At 34.9% G+C, this 15,261-nt stretch overlaps 1 protein-coding gene across 4 annotated transcripts in view; it reads right to left on the minus strand.

Moving 5' to 3' along the window:
- CNTNAP4 (contactin associated protein family member 4) overlaps positions 1-15,261 on the minus strand; it is a 238,124-nt gene that overhangs the window by 82,011 nt on the left and 140,852 nt on the right. For 3 of the 4 annotated variants that reach the window (XM_019710874.2, XM_074314549.1, XM_019710883.2), the window contains 4 exons: positions 12,640-12,843; positions 11,879-12,063; positions 10,958-11,101; positions 7,014-7,275 (listed from right to left, as the gene is read on the minus strand). In XM_019710874.2, the coding sequence (XP_019566433.2) occupies positions 7,014-7,275; positions 10,958-11,101; positions 11,879-12,063; positions 12,640-12,843 (795 nt within the window). Of the gene's footprint in view, positions 1-7,013; positions 7,276-10,957; positions 11,102-11,878; positions 12,064-12,639; positions 12,844-15,261 lie in introns of those variants that run through there. The other variant, XM_019710888.2, reaches the window with a different exon arrangement.

Consider the following 15,261-nt stretch of genomic DNA (forward strand, 5'->3'; position numbering starts at 1 on the left):
AAATTCCAGGTTATACCCCAAAAAATGAGTTATCTGCTTTTATACACTTTTATGTAATCATCTTTTATAATATTACAGTACAATATTTAGCAAAGAATATCAAGACAATCATTACAAAAATATTTGAAGAGACTATAATGAATATTGCAAGTTTACCAGTATAATGAAAAGTTATAATACAAAGCAGTATGCAAAAACCATTATTTACAAAGTTCATCTTCATAATTTGCTGATTCTCTATCTGAAAATTCACCTACTGGTCATAATTTATTTAGAACCCCAAAATCAATAATTGGGGCACTTTGGGAGCTATTCACAAAAAATGCATCGGGCAGAGAAAAATATGAGTTGATTGGCACACATATTCACGGCTGAAGTCAAATAAGGCAATGCATCTTGTTTCAGATCTCATTTGTAAACATGGTTTTCTCACATTTTTGTTTTTGTTGGTGATTTTGCCACTTAAAAGGCCCCAAGCATAGTAATAAAATGCTATCTAGTGTTCCTAAGGGCAGGGAGGCCTGTGATGTGCCTTCACATCATATGTGTGTTAGATAAGCTTGATTCAGGAATGAGTTATATTGCTGCCGGCCATGAATTCAATGTTAATGAGCCAACAGTATATATTAAGTAAGGTATGTATAAACAGAATCACACATAAAAACAAGATTATGTATTGACTGGTTGACAAAAACGTTATGCTAGGAGGCCTGAGGAGCAATGGTTCAGCATTTGCTAATCCAGTGTGCACGTCAACTTTATAGAACATAACTGTGGTGAATAATGAGAATCAATTCTCTATACACAATTCTAATTATAGTCCTAATTTTTGTATAAATATGGGAAAGGACTGAAAGAAAATATCCCCACAAATGAACAATAATTTTTGCATAAAGGTAAACTATGGTTTTTATTCATTTTTATATTTTTTTCTGTATTTCCCAAGTTTATATGTGCAATCAAAAGTTGCTATAATCAAAAATCAAGGTTTTCTTATCACCTCTAAAAACAATCTCTAGTCCCTCCAAAGTTCCTCCAGGGTCATGAATCTATGAGATGGTGTCGTCTTTCTCTCTTAAAGGGAGTTAAGTCTACGGGGGCAACATGGTTGAATACTCAGCAGACAGAATTTAAAACCTCTCTGCTGTGGATTTACCAGTAAGTTTTACATCCATTGAATATTCAACCCTGTATGATTTTGCAGATCAAATTAGTAAGCAAAAATACACATACTCTATTAAACCCAAAGGTCATGGGCCTCTCTTCTGATAGTATGTGAAATTTCTTTATTTCTTCAGCTATTTTTGACCACAAGGTTTCAGATTAAAAAAAAAAAAAAAAAATGCATAGAAGAAGCTCCCTTAGGCGATTAAGCTCTTTTTTCTGGACTCCTTTAGCAGAACACAAATTCTATCCTAGGCATAGATGCTCATTTTTACATTACATCCAAAAGCAAACAAGATTTTCAAAGACCCAACTCTGGTTTGGTTTGTAAAAGACAATGAGAAAGACCTGAAAACTGAAGAATGTAGGTTAGATACTTTTAGACATATTTTCTAAGAGTAGACTCTGAAATAGATGGCTGAATAAAATTATGTAACCCCTGACGGTAGGAGATTGGACTAAAATAAATCCAATGTCCCAGATTTGTCATCCAGTGCTTCCTTGAAGAGGCTACATTTAGAGTGAAAAACCCTTGTGTTAAGTTTTATGTCACACACAGACACTTCCCACTCTCCCTGTCCCACCGCGTGTCTCCTGCCATCTCTTTCTCAAAGCCTGGACGTGCCTGTATACATGATTCTTCTATTATTTCATTTTAGGCTTTCACCGGTCTGGGACAGTGCTTCTCAAACTGCCTATGGTGATGAACATTTGCTTTTCCAATCTATGGCCACTTGATACTTATCAAATTCAATAAAAACAAATTACTACTAAAAAATTAAATCCAGAAGACATAAAATACAAGCCCACTGACCAGGTGTTGTGATATCTTATTGCTATGGCAGCTTCTAAGAGCTTCATCGCAATTTCTAGACTCATCGTGGTGATAAGCATTTCACTAACCCAGTGCTACCCCAGGGAGCACACTTTGAATAGCAGTGCTCTAGGTAACTGCTGGGTTGGCCGTGCAGCAGGATTAAGTCAGAAGCTCAGAGATTTCTTCTGTCAACATAGAAGCCAATTCAAATTAAGAACAAAAGACTATCACAACAGCCCACTCTGCAGTTTGGCACATTAAATGTACCCATCTACCCAGCTAGCAGGTTATAGAGTTGTGCTACATTGGTGCAGAAACCTTCAGAAAGTTATTCTCAAGCCTCATTTGTAATAGACATCCTTCACTTCTGATGAGGAAATTTATTCCCCGTCAACAGGATTTATTACTCAAATTAAATAATGAAGGACCTGTCAGTGCATTTCACCTAACTACATAATGAAAAGGATCGTTTTTAAATCAGATTCTGGTTTTTTGAAGTATACAACTCCTTCCCACTTTTAGGTGGGCTAAGAAGTGAGCCCCCCTTTCAAAAGTATGGGAAAGAGGGGAAGCAGAAGCAGAAACTGCAGAATTCATATTTTTCTCTTGGTCATAATGTTAGGTAACTAAGGGCTAATTCTAACACACTGCCTCCACCGCTCATAATTGTTGAGTCAGGGGGAAGGGGGGTGTTGCTGGTGTAATAACAATAACAACAATAATAACAGTTTTATTGAACTATCATTCATAATAGGTACTGTGTGCTTTATGTGCATTGTGTCATTTAGTCTTCAACACTGCTGTTATGATTCTCATTTTAAATATGGAGGCTATGAGGCTCATAAACAAATCACTCAGGTAGCGTCTACCTGGTGAGCTGATTCCAAAACCCACTCTCTGCTCTGCCTGCAGGGCAGGTGGTCTCTTTATTTATTTTATTTTTTTGCTCATGTTAAACAATTAATTTGGAGAAACAGAAAAGCAGCCGCTCAGAGCTAGGAACTGGCCTGGCCCTCTCATCTTGGCCTTGGTGGGGAAAGCAGTCGGCGGGCTCTCGGCTTGGCCCTGGTGTTCTCCTGCTGAACAAAATCTCAGAACATCAATATCAGGCAAGGTCACTCTGTGACTACAATGAGATGGGACCCAGAAGAGTCAAGACTACTTTACAATCTTGTTTAAGCTCAGACAAAAAGCAAGAATACTGTGAAAACCACAAAAATACCAAACTTCCTCTCCTGGATAATATGAATGGTGAGTCATTTTTTCTTTTCTTTTTTTTTTTTTTTTTTTGCCTTACTTCATTCCTCCATCCTTCTAGATAATATTTACAAAGGTACCTAACCATACAATTACACTCACTTCCTGGCAGCTTTTAATCTAGAGCAATTTTCCATTTCCTTGAAACATCTCCCAAATCAGGTAACACAACCCAAAATCCTATAATAAATCATCCTTAACACCTTTGAATCGAGACACCCCCATGGCTTCCCAGGGTAAGTGTCGTTATTTCAATAAGCAATAAACCCAGCTTGTTTGATTACAGGTGTGATCACCGTGGTCTTTAGGTGGGAAGCACTGACAGCTCCAAATGGAATAACAGAAAAATGGAAAAAATGGAAGTGCTTGCAGTTGCAGCTAGTCAGAGAGAATAGGATTGCTTACCAGAAATCTCTCCCTCCACTTCCTCTCTCCCTCTCCCTTCTTTTCTATTCTCTCTCCTCCTCCTCTTCTTCTTCTCTTCCTTCTCCTTTTCTCCTCTCTCTCTCCTGTCCTCTCCCTCTCCCTTTCCTTCTCTCTCTCTCTCTCCCTCTTCCTCTCCCACTCACTCTCACTCTCACTCTCTTTTTCTCACACTGGCCCAAATCATGAGAACACACCAAATATAGCAGGAAAAAGAAAGTTTATATCCATTCCTCCTCATATATAATCTTCTGGTAGCACTCCTAAATCGCTACAGAAATATTGTAACAGCTTGGCCACCATCACTCTCTCATAAGACTGTAATAGGCGTCCATGGAGTAAGATGTATAAAGAAAATATAAGCCTGCTGTATAGGGTGGGTTCTTTGCAAAGGTGCAATTATACATAGCCCATTACCCAAGGAACAGCTAAAGTGTTTCGTGTGTTTCCAAATATCTTTCAGTGCCAGAAATTTCTTTTCCCCACTAACTAGGATCCAAGATCCAAACCACCGGATAGCTCTTGCCAAGATGAAAGGAAATATGGAAGTCATTGGTACTACTCACGATAGGGGAAAGTGGGAGTTTAAGGGAGTGACAGGGTTACAACCTGAAAGGGTAGGAAGAGTCCAACAGTGAAAGAAGGGGGAATATAAAAAGGCTTCTCCTGGGTGAGGCAAATCAAAAGGGCTGCTCCACTGCCAGACCAGAAGAACCACAAATGCCTAGTAAATGAAAAATGCAGAAACATCTCATATTCTGCAAGCCCGCAGCTGCCAGGCCCTGACCATCAGAGTAAGAGAGTAAGGCGCTTGTCCATAGCTCAGATTTTCACCTTTAGGCAAAAGCAGCAGCAGAAATGCGAAAATCATAGCAGAAACCTCAAATTTGACAATAAAGAATTTGTCTTAAATAGAAAAACTTCGCCATGCAATATAACAACATGTAACAATATATGTGTTATTCATTGGGTTTTTGATGCCATCTGAATGATTTTTGCTTCGCCATCTATAAAAGTGATAAGGACTGAATATATTTTGTGTCATAAGGGATTTTGTAGTATTGCTAATATTTTTTTACTTGGATTAATATAATATCTTTAATATTTCAAAAATGATACAGGCTGACATATTTTCAAAGACTTACAATTTGCAAAAGTGTATATCACATCAAAATTGTAACCTGATAATTCAAACATTTGCACAATTCAGGTCTCCCTCAACATAATTTAATTTTTATTCCATTGCAAAACATAAAAATTTTGAGTTTTTAAAACATAAAATTAGTAATTTGTAGTAATTAAGAAAAATTAAACCATCATTTCATAATGGAAAGATTTAGTATAATATGGTACTAATATACCAATAAGTAATTGATGCTCTTTAGAGTTATTATAATATATTCTGACAACTGATTTAATCATTGAACATTGTACAGGTGAAACATAGGGTGGCAAGTCTTTCCCTAAGAGAACAAATTGACCATCCATCCAACCATTTAAACAGCCTACTACAAATGCAAAATGTACTTGTCTCACTGAAACTAGCAAAAATTAATATTTTTAAAGAAACTAGAAAAAATGGGGGTAGAGAGATGGGGAAGTAAAAGGCCTACTTGTATTATCTGAAGTGTACCAATTTTTTATATTCATAATCACATTTAGTCTAGGTTCCTTATTATTAGCTATGGAAACTATCATAGTAAGTCATATGATATCATAATAGATTATACTGTATATGCACTTAAACAATAATTTAGAGATTTTTAAATCATTCAGCATACTCTATATAGACTTACACCTAGTAATTTATTAAATGTACATGCTTGTAAAGTGTTTAGAAATGAACTAGCTTCACGGGGCTCACTACAGAAACACTGTTCTGAAACCGTTTCTTTAAAATGTTGAGAATTATTAGGCTATGAATATCACCACTTCTAAGGATGTCAAATAAATCACAATAAACTACACATTAATGGCAGGCTTACATTTTTAGGCCCTCATTTTAGGGAACCTACTAATTATTAATACAACATTGATTTATTTCCTTTGTCAAGCCTGCAGATCTATCCCATTTTGAGCATTACATTAAAAAGTCACAGCATAGTTACCTCTTAAAAAGTATAATTAACATTGAACTTTTAGCTCCTATGTTTAAACTGCAGTAATACAACAAAAAAGATATATAAAGACTGCACATTTGTATATCCATTTGTATAATTGTTGTTTTCCTTATATTTAGTTTCCAACTGTATTTTAACTTTGTTTCCTCTCCCAGTCATAGCCTATTAATTTTGGTCACAGTTAATATAGAAGAGTAGTACAATTGCATCTTTAAATTGTTTTTAAAGATCATTTATTAAATTGAATAGCAATTTACCCCAATGTAACCTCCAGTTGCTTGGCTTGGATGTTATTCCATATATATGAAAATATGATGGAGATCCCTTGTCAAAAATAATATAATTTTAATGAAGAGACAAAAATATCCTTCACCCAAAGCACTGACCTAAATTAGACATTAATTTTCCAGACACTCATATAGTCTCCTTAATTATATTACTTCAAATCATTAAAATGACACCGTATTACCTAGAAGTAGAGAGAACTCCATTGGGTACACAAATCAGGAACTTCACACAAATCTTTTCACTCTCCCAAAATATATCCAACTCTGTACAGAACACATCAGCAAGTAAAATTACTTTGACTAAGTATTTAGGATTTACACTAATACAGAGCTAGAGATAGAGGTATAAGAAAGAACTCCCCCTTTCTCTCACAACAAGGTAAGACCGATAGCTGTATCAGACAATGCCTAGTTTTCTACTGAAGACACCCAGTCAACTTTTGGGTCCATTTCAAAGTCTTTCACATTTTTTTCCAAAAAACAACATTTTTTCAGCATATGTTGATTTATCTGAAGTGGGAGAGAAGGTCATAAAAGGAAATTTCTATTTCCCCATAAATATCATTTTGCTGGGTGGTGAACACACAATGGGATTTATAGATGATGTAATACAGAATTGTACACCTGAAATCTATGTAATTTTACTAACAATTGTCACCCCAATAAATTAAAATACATATATATATATATATATATATATATATATATATATATATATATATATCATTTTGGTTCATAAGAACTGCTAGTGTTGGGGCCATATTTAAAAGGAAATTAGAATCAAGTTCCTCTAAGGAAGAGTACTGATAATCTGATTAACTCAAGTATTCACTTATCAAACAAATGTTAATATTATGGTTATGCATAAAATTTTATGGAGAAGGACAGAGGGATAATGAAATCTTTCCAACATGTATGCTTTGCCTGTGGGAATACACTTATTACCTGCTGTGATGTCACTGGGTAGTTTTCCCGGCTGGTAGAGATTCAGCTTCAGTTTTCCATCATTAAGAAAGAGAAGGAGACCTCCTGAAACCAGTTGAAGTTCACTGAATAGCAGAAGCCCGGCCTTATTCCAGGTTCGAAATTGAAAAGAGGCAGAAACCTCGTCGTCCCCGGAAGAGCCTGGAAGTGCTAAGTAACTCCTGGGGCTGAGGAAAGTCACAGGCACAGATTGTGGTTGTGAACAAGAAAACGACACATTTCCCTGACAAGAAAGTAAAAGAAAAAGCTTTAGGAATGAGTCACATCACATGAGTAACAAATTGAAATATTCACTAAGGCTATTTATCAATCTCCAATTATCACTGATTTAAAAACAACAACAAATTGCTTTCAACATGAAAATTCAAATTCTTGCTACACATCCTAAAGGTTCTTCAAATCCAGAGATATGATGGTCAGGCAAATCTTTTCCTGGGTGTTTCTTTTTCTTTTTTATTAGTTTCAGATGTACAAAACAACACCAGTGATTAGACATTTATATCCCTCACAAAGTGATAACCCCAATAAGTCTATTTATTACCCATCTGACACTGTACATAGTTATTACAATATTAATGACAATATTCCCTATGCTGTACTATATGTCCCCATGATTTTTTTAATTATAAAGTTCAATATTATTTTATATTAGTTTCAGGTGTACAGCATAGTGGTTAGACACTTATGTAATTTATGAAGTGATCTCCCCAAAAAATCTAGTACCCATCTGACACTATACATAGTTTTTACATTATTATTGACTATATTCCCCATACTGTACTTTACATCCCTGTTACTCTTTTGTAAACTACCAATTTGTACTTCTTAATCCCTTCGCCTTTCTCACCCAGCCCCCCAACACCCTTCCCACCTAACCATCAGTTTGTTCTCTGTATCCATGTCCCTGGGTTTTTCTAGGTTAATCTCTTTCTTCCCATCTCTCAACTTTCACAAAGGTACCTAACTCAATGGAAATTAATTCAATCAAAATGAATTTTTGTTTTGATCTTTTACTTGGTTTTCCTTTCCCACTCATTTCACCCCTTTGCTGCCTTTGGCTTCTAACCCACCTCATAATGTAACGAACATTAATGAGCTTCCACATTTTTTCGTATTTTTCTCTGTTCTCATTGACTTAAATATATACATACATAGTTTTAGTTACATGTTCAGTTATATGTACATATATATACTTAAATATATGTTTATGAATACATATACCTACACACTGGGCATTATTTGTTTACAAAAATAGGAGCCATGTTTTATGCCGTTTACTATATCATGATTTTATCACTAAAATATACCTTACAGGAATCCTTTTGAGTTATCTGACATAAGTCTAATTTCTTCTTTTTATTGATTGCATAATTTTTTAGTATGTGAATGTTCCAATTTTTATTTAATTGCTTTCCTGTTAATGTGCAAGCACTTTGTTTCCAGGTTTTGTCTCTCCCAATGATGCCTGTCATAAATAACTCTGCACGCTTCTATGTGTACTGGTATTTTCAGTTCTATAGAAGCGGGTTCTGAATACAGAACTATATGTACCTACATGTTTTAATAAATATTTCTAGCTTCTCTTCCAAAAATAAAGTTATGATACTCCATATTCCTACTAGCAAAATAGGAGGATATATTGACACATCCTTGCAAAGAATAGGCATTATAGACCTTTAAAATTTGTACAAATTCAATGACAAAATGCTAAGTAATATATCATTCTTACTTATCTTTCATTTACCTGACTAACAGTGGTTTGAGCATTTTTCATGGGTTTGTTGCTCTTTTGAGGAAAGCTTTCTGAGGAAAGCAAATTCTATTCCGCCTATTTTTGACTTTACCTTTTTTCTTTGGGCTTTACATTGAACACTATAATGTACAATGTACTACTTACAGTCCCTTTTTTAAAAACTATTTTTGTCTTTTTCGTACCACTATGCTTTTGTCATCAGATTTACATGTATTACTTCTTATCTAATGGTTTTAAAATAGATCTTTAAGATATATTAAATTGCATAAATTTTCATTAAAATTCTGTATATGAAAAATTATTTTGCTACTAGAGTATAACATATATTTAAGGATTTAAAAAAAAAACCCTTAAGTTCTGAATTATTTAGAAATAATTAAACATGTTCCTTAACATGCTTCAGAAATGAGATGTTTTTATTTTTCCTGACTATAATCTTTGATAAATTTTCCAAATACAGATTTGAAAAAAAAGTCAATGAAATCAACTTTACTTAGAAGAATACACATTGGAATTAAACCATTTGGTCTTAGTTAAACAAAAGCTTCTGGTTATATTGTGATTTATTAGAAGTGAATTCGCTTTCATTGTGGACAAATACCTTGTCCCAGTGAATGAAATAACAACAAACTGAAGAGTTAAACTACACTGACCCAAAATGTAAAAACAATTATAAGACTAACAAACTTAGCAAAAATGGAAACATTTACCAGCTGCAGTTTGGTCTCATGCAAACCATATATATATATGGTCACAGGACGTGGAGTACAGCATAAGGAATAGAGTCAGTGGAATTGTTAACACCTATATACGATGTTAGAAGGGTAGCAGATTGGGGGAGGGGGGTTATCACTTTGTGATGGGTATAAATGTCTAACTATTACATTGTTTTGTACACCTGAAACTAAAAACAAAAAGTGGGTATTAATTGCATGAGCCGTTTCTAGAAACTCGTTTTGCTAATTAAACATACACATCTATCTATATTTTTTATTTTCCTCTTAAATCATTTTCCTGTTTATAATTTCTTTTTAAAATTTCACTGAATGGTATATTCATATAAATACCACCAATTCACAAAGAAGAATTAGGAATAAAATATTTCATAAACAATACATATTCCCATGATGTGCTTTGGGATTTGCAGATACAACATGAGCTTAAATGTACATGTTGAATTTTGAACAATTAAAGAAATATAGTCAAATGGATATGTGTGCATGCTTTTCTATCATCAAGCTTGTTGAACTGAAAACCATATTTTCCCAGAATCCCTTCTTGTCTGGTTCTGGTTAAAAGTTAGCCAAAAAAGGAGTTTGCATTGATATTTGAGTTAGAAGTGAAATACCCGCCATTTTCCTCCATACGTTGGGGGCGGGGGGGGGGGGGGGGAAGGGAGGCATGCACAGTGAAAGATGGTCACAGACAAGCTGGTTCCAGCTTGTTCTGGCTCTCCTTCACTTTGCTCCATCTCTTCTTCTCAACAGCTGGCCTCCACTTTCCAGTTCCTCTGACAAATACTAAGCGCCAGACCCTAAAATAGATCCCTTGTTCAAAAAAACTCATAGCAGTGCTGCTTCCCCAACTGGACCCTGACCAATACAGTTATATTTAAATTCTGATGTATTTCCATAGAATTAGAATATAAACCAGCCTGACCAACACTGCTATTGGGATAGACTGGCAGATGCAATGTTGTAATAGCTTATTAGTTTCTTTTATTTGTTATAAATGACCATGGCAAAATACAAGTTTTTCAAATGCCTCTCTAATATACATGGATGTTATCTGATTCCAGGAACTCAGTATGCTTGTTTAGAGAGTTTGCCAGGGAATATCTTATTAAGGAAATTACAGGGCAAAGGAAATTAGCCTCCTGGGAGTAATAATATCACAACAAAATTAAATTATCAACTGTAAAAAGAGCCCCTGCTTTACGTTATATAAAATAAAGTAATCATGTCTTGTGAATTATAATTCCTTTAGATAGAATTAATCCCCTATATGCATATTGTCAAACAGAGAAAAGTTTTAAAAGAATAAGAGTAAATTTTAAAAAATCATTAGCAAATGGGAATCCAAAGTAGAGCAATGTTATCATGTGGAAAAGAGCATCGTTTTTACTCCTTCCTTCATATGAAGACTTTCTTACCATGGTGATGATCTGTGGTTTTTGTTGCTTGGCCAAATCAATGATATCCACTCCATTATAATAGAGATTTTCTAAACACCCATGAAAATTTTTGTGGGGGAATGACACTGATTTTCCAGGTGCTGGAGTCCCTCCAAAGCTGATCTTAGAAAGAAAAATGGCATCAATAATATTGTTTAGTGATTTTCTGATAATCTGCTTAAAAAATTATGATTAGCAACTATAGCTGTAATTGTCACTAGATCACCCTACACTGCCATGTTGTTCATTTCAAATGGAGATTTTAAAAAATTAAGATACAGATTTTAAACCAAATTTATATACGTTCAGTTTTCATTTATGTTAGACTTTGATTATTCTTACAAGTTGCTAATAACCCTTGGATTTGATGTTTATTGGTTGATAACAAAAACACATCATTCTATCCATGGTAAATCTTGATCTGTTTAATAACGTAACCAATTACAATGACATTTTCTTTTATATGTACATTTCTGGCACACATTGATATTCGTGCATTTGAATCGATTGTTAATGAATTAATTAATCTATTCATTGCTACATCCTCTCCATGAATCTACACTGTGCAGGGGTGCCCTACACACACAAAAATCATGCAACACAACTGATGTTTACTTGTGGTAATGAGATCTCTCCTTGGAGATTTCCCACATATGAGATCCTGTGGATGATCTCTAGATCTCTCCACAACAACAAAAAAATTAACATATTGGGAGGCATAGGAAGCCTCAGTAGTGTACGCCCAAATCTGCTACTGTGAGGTACGTCACCTAGGCAAAACACTTCACCAGGTCTTGGATGTACTCTCACAGTGGGGTTCTCTCTCGTGTATTGTCTTTTGCTAGGCTAAACCACATACACTTCATAAAACGTGTATTAACTGAAACATAACCATCACACCTCAGAATCAAGATCCAGGTAACTGAATTCTCCTTGGGCATGGAAACGCTGCCTGTGCTCATCCACTGTGAAGTTGACTCGTTTGCCCAAGCGCTGGATGAGCACAGAATGCCAGTGTTGATCATCCAGCAGGCTGCCCAGGGTGAGATTGATCAGGGTGTGAGGAGAGGGCACTTTAGTGTCACCTTAGAAGAGAATGAATGAGTGAATGAATGAATGAATGAATGAATAAATAACAGTACCATCATTCCCAGTCTTAAAAAAAAAAGTTTCTCTTTTGTGGGCCAGCATCTTTCATAACAATTACAGTCTCTTTCCATGCATCCTATCCAAAACACTAGTATGGATATTCCTGAAATTTGAATATAATGTCCTTTCAACCTTGCTATAATTGCTTCCACTGTTAATTCTTTTTATTAGTATTACCAATCACATGCTCATTTTCAATATAAATTTTATCTTTGGTACAACCTCATTATTTTTACTACCTTAATATTTTTCAATGACCCATCCCTTTCTTCATGACATTAAGAAATAGCTATGAAGGTCTATTGGCACTATAGAAAAACACTGAGCGAGGGTCTTACACAGTTTGCAAAATATGAAATCATTTTTACATGGAGGTACAATATTGGTATATATGCCCTTGAATCTGGAAATAAGGCACCTTAATTGTTACCAGATAAGTTATAGTAGCATAAAGTTACTGAAGTGATATCTAAATGACCGGAGTTTTCAAGCACTTCACCAAATAGTTTTACCTGAATTAATAAGCAAAAAGAGTTTTCCTCTTCTTAATTCCAGTGTGATGTGATCTCCATTTTGTCCTTCCCTGTGGAGTAGAATCCCATCACTCTGCATAGTTTTAAATTGCAAAGAAATAATATCCTTTATTGGGCTCAGGGATTTTTGATCAAATCTGTAGAGAAGGGAACTTTTTCCATCAAGATCAAGCACCTCTGATTCTAGAGACAAAGAAATTAAAAGTTATTCTAAGGATAAATATACTTTTCATTAAGCATTTGAAATGCCTATGCATAGAGAAGGCATCATACCTACACACATACACATTTAGTCCAGCTCCAAGCCAGTCACAACAAGGGAAAATAAAACCACCACATGTCGAATTCCCTCTTGATACCAGGGATTGATGCCATTTTAGTCGTTACTATTTTAGCTACTTACAAAATTCATGATCTAGTAATACATTTTAAAATGCATTCCTAATTTTCTCTTATATTATTAAAGGCTGTTCTTTCTCATTCCATAAAAAAAGAAAATCAGAGAAAAAGGTTATAATCAATAGTCATAAAACCACGTTGCATATTCCATGATCAATATTTCCCACGGTGTTCTTGAAATGTTGAAGTCAAATGGTTTTTTAGCTCCTGAAAAAGTGGTTTTGATATCTCAAAATTCTTTCATACGTACAGTCTAGAAAGGAGATCCACATACAACTAGACACACATACATCAGACTCATCAAATGTCACTTCAAATATATGTTAAACTCACCTTTGTGTTTTGTTTTATTTGATTATTTTTGTGGCTAATAGCATTTAAGAATGATGCTATTGTCTGTCTCTTCAAGGGCATCGTTAAAAAGACATTCACTTAATGATATTATAAGGGCTGTTCAGCTGCATTTGTGTCATAACTGTGACATTGACATGTTTTTTCAGCTTTCTGACAGTGTCTTATCTACTCATTGTCAAGATCACTTTTATTCAGTTCATCTGAAAAAAGATGTCATGTTATACCAGTAACGTAAGAGTTCATCTGTCAAAATCAGTTGCACCCTGAACAAGAGACACACAAAAGAACTGATAATACTCAGAAAGCCTAGCAATTTTCTACATTTCACAAGTCAAATATTTTTTTTTTAAAAAAGGCAATTATCCTCAAGAATGCATTTATGTAATAAATGAAGAGGCTGGGGAAACCCAATAAAATATGAAGCTATTTTTCACCTGGCTAGCTGACTTCTCGCAAAGAAATGACATTACAGTTTACTCATCTTGTTTCATTTGACAAAATTATTAGAGTGACTTGTTTGCCCCAATATGCATTTCATGCAGGTTATCCATCATACTTAATGTGAAGCACTGTATTCACCACCACCCCCCAAATTTTTTTTCAAGTATTTTGTACAGCCATCTTTTGAAATTTCAGAGGTTTGATGTTTCCACATCTTGTTAATGCACTTATAAAGAATTCATTCACCAAGTACACATGAATAAACATTGCATTCTGTAGAAAAAATAATGTGAACTGAACAATTATTCCCTGTTATATAGCTAAATAAATGTGCATGGTAAAAACATAACTCTGTGTCAAATATAAATAATGTGTTCTATGATTATTAGATTACAATAAATTAGGAAATTCCAATAAGACAGACTTTAAATGTGGACACATTTGGAGCAATGCAGTTACGGTATCTCTGAGTTAATGTATCGCTTAAAGGCAACTGTAATAATAATGATTTTATTTTAGATAAAGTCTATTTTTGGAATTAGCTACCAAGAGAATTTTTTTTCCGAGTAAAGTTTAGTCTGTATTACTTCTGCCTACAATTTCTTTTTCCATCTTCTTTACTATTGTCATTATTACACTCTAATGGTCATATTAACCTTTCATGGTACCTACTGCTTTTGTGACCAGAATATTTCCATCAGTAAAATGGGATCGTGAAAACCGCATCGGATAATTGATGCCTAAAGCCATGGTCTATTGTTTCATGTCTTAAACTGAAGCCACTCGCCAATGTCTCTCACTCTATTTTCTTCTTACTTCACAGGTATAACACTGAGTAATTTGGTGCATTCTTTCAACAAATGTTTATTTAGGCCATCATGTTTGAGGTACTGTGATGGCTGTTGAGATAAAAAAACACAAAAGTGACCAACACAAACATGGCCCCTGCCCTTATGGGGCTTACATTCAGTGAGACGGACAATAATTACCAAGTGAACAAATAAGTTCATGACAGACCAGAAGGGTGTTCTGATCAGGTTTAAAAGAAGACTGAGGTCACTTTTGTTAAGGTAGTTGAGGAAACTCAGTTCTCAGGCCTAGAAACCTGGAGCTGAAGCAGATTTAATCAATAATCTTCCTACTTTCCATGGTCTTTAAGTGCAATACTTGTTCCCATAAAGTAGAGTTACTCTTGGAACATTTAATTCCAAGAGGTCTAGACATTCTCCCAATACAGTCTCTCCACTGTTGAAAAAGGAAGCTCTGAGAGTTGCTGAGAAATTACAGGGACATTCAGTAATTTAGCTCTCAGAGGAGGAAGCAGGAGTTGGGGGGCTGGCCTTGAAAAAGGGGGCCTGAAAAAGCAAGAAAGTAGTGAAGTAGAGGAATCAACAAACTGGCTACAAT

Source organism: Rhinolophus sinicus, linkage group LG11 (assembly GCF_036562045.2).
Source record: "Rhinolophus sinicus isolate RSC01 linkage group LG11, ASM3656204v1, whole genome shotgun sequence".
Lineage (NCBI taxonomy): Eukaryota > Metazoa > Chordata > Mammalia > Chiroptera > Rhinolophidae > Rhinolophus > Rhinolophus sinicus.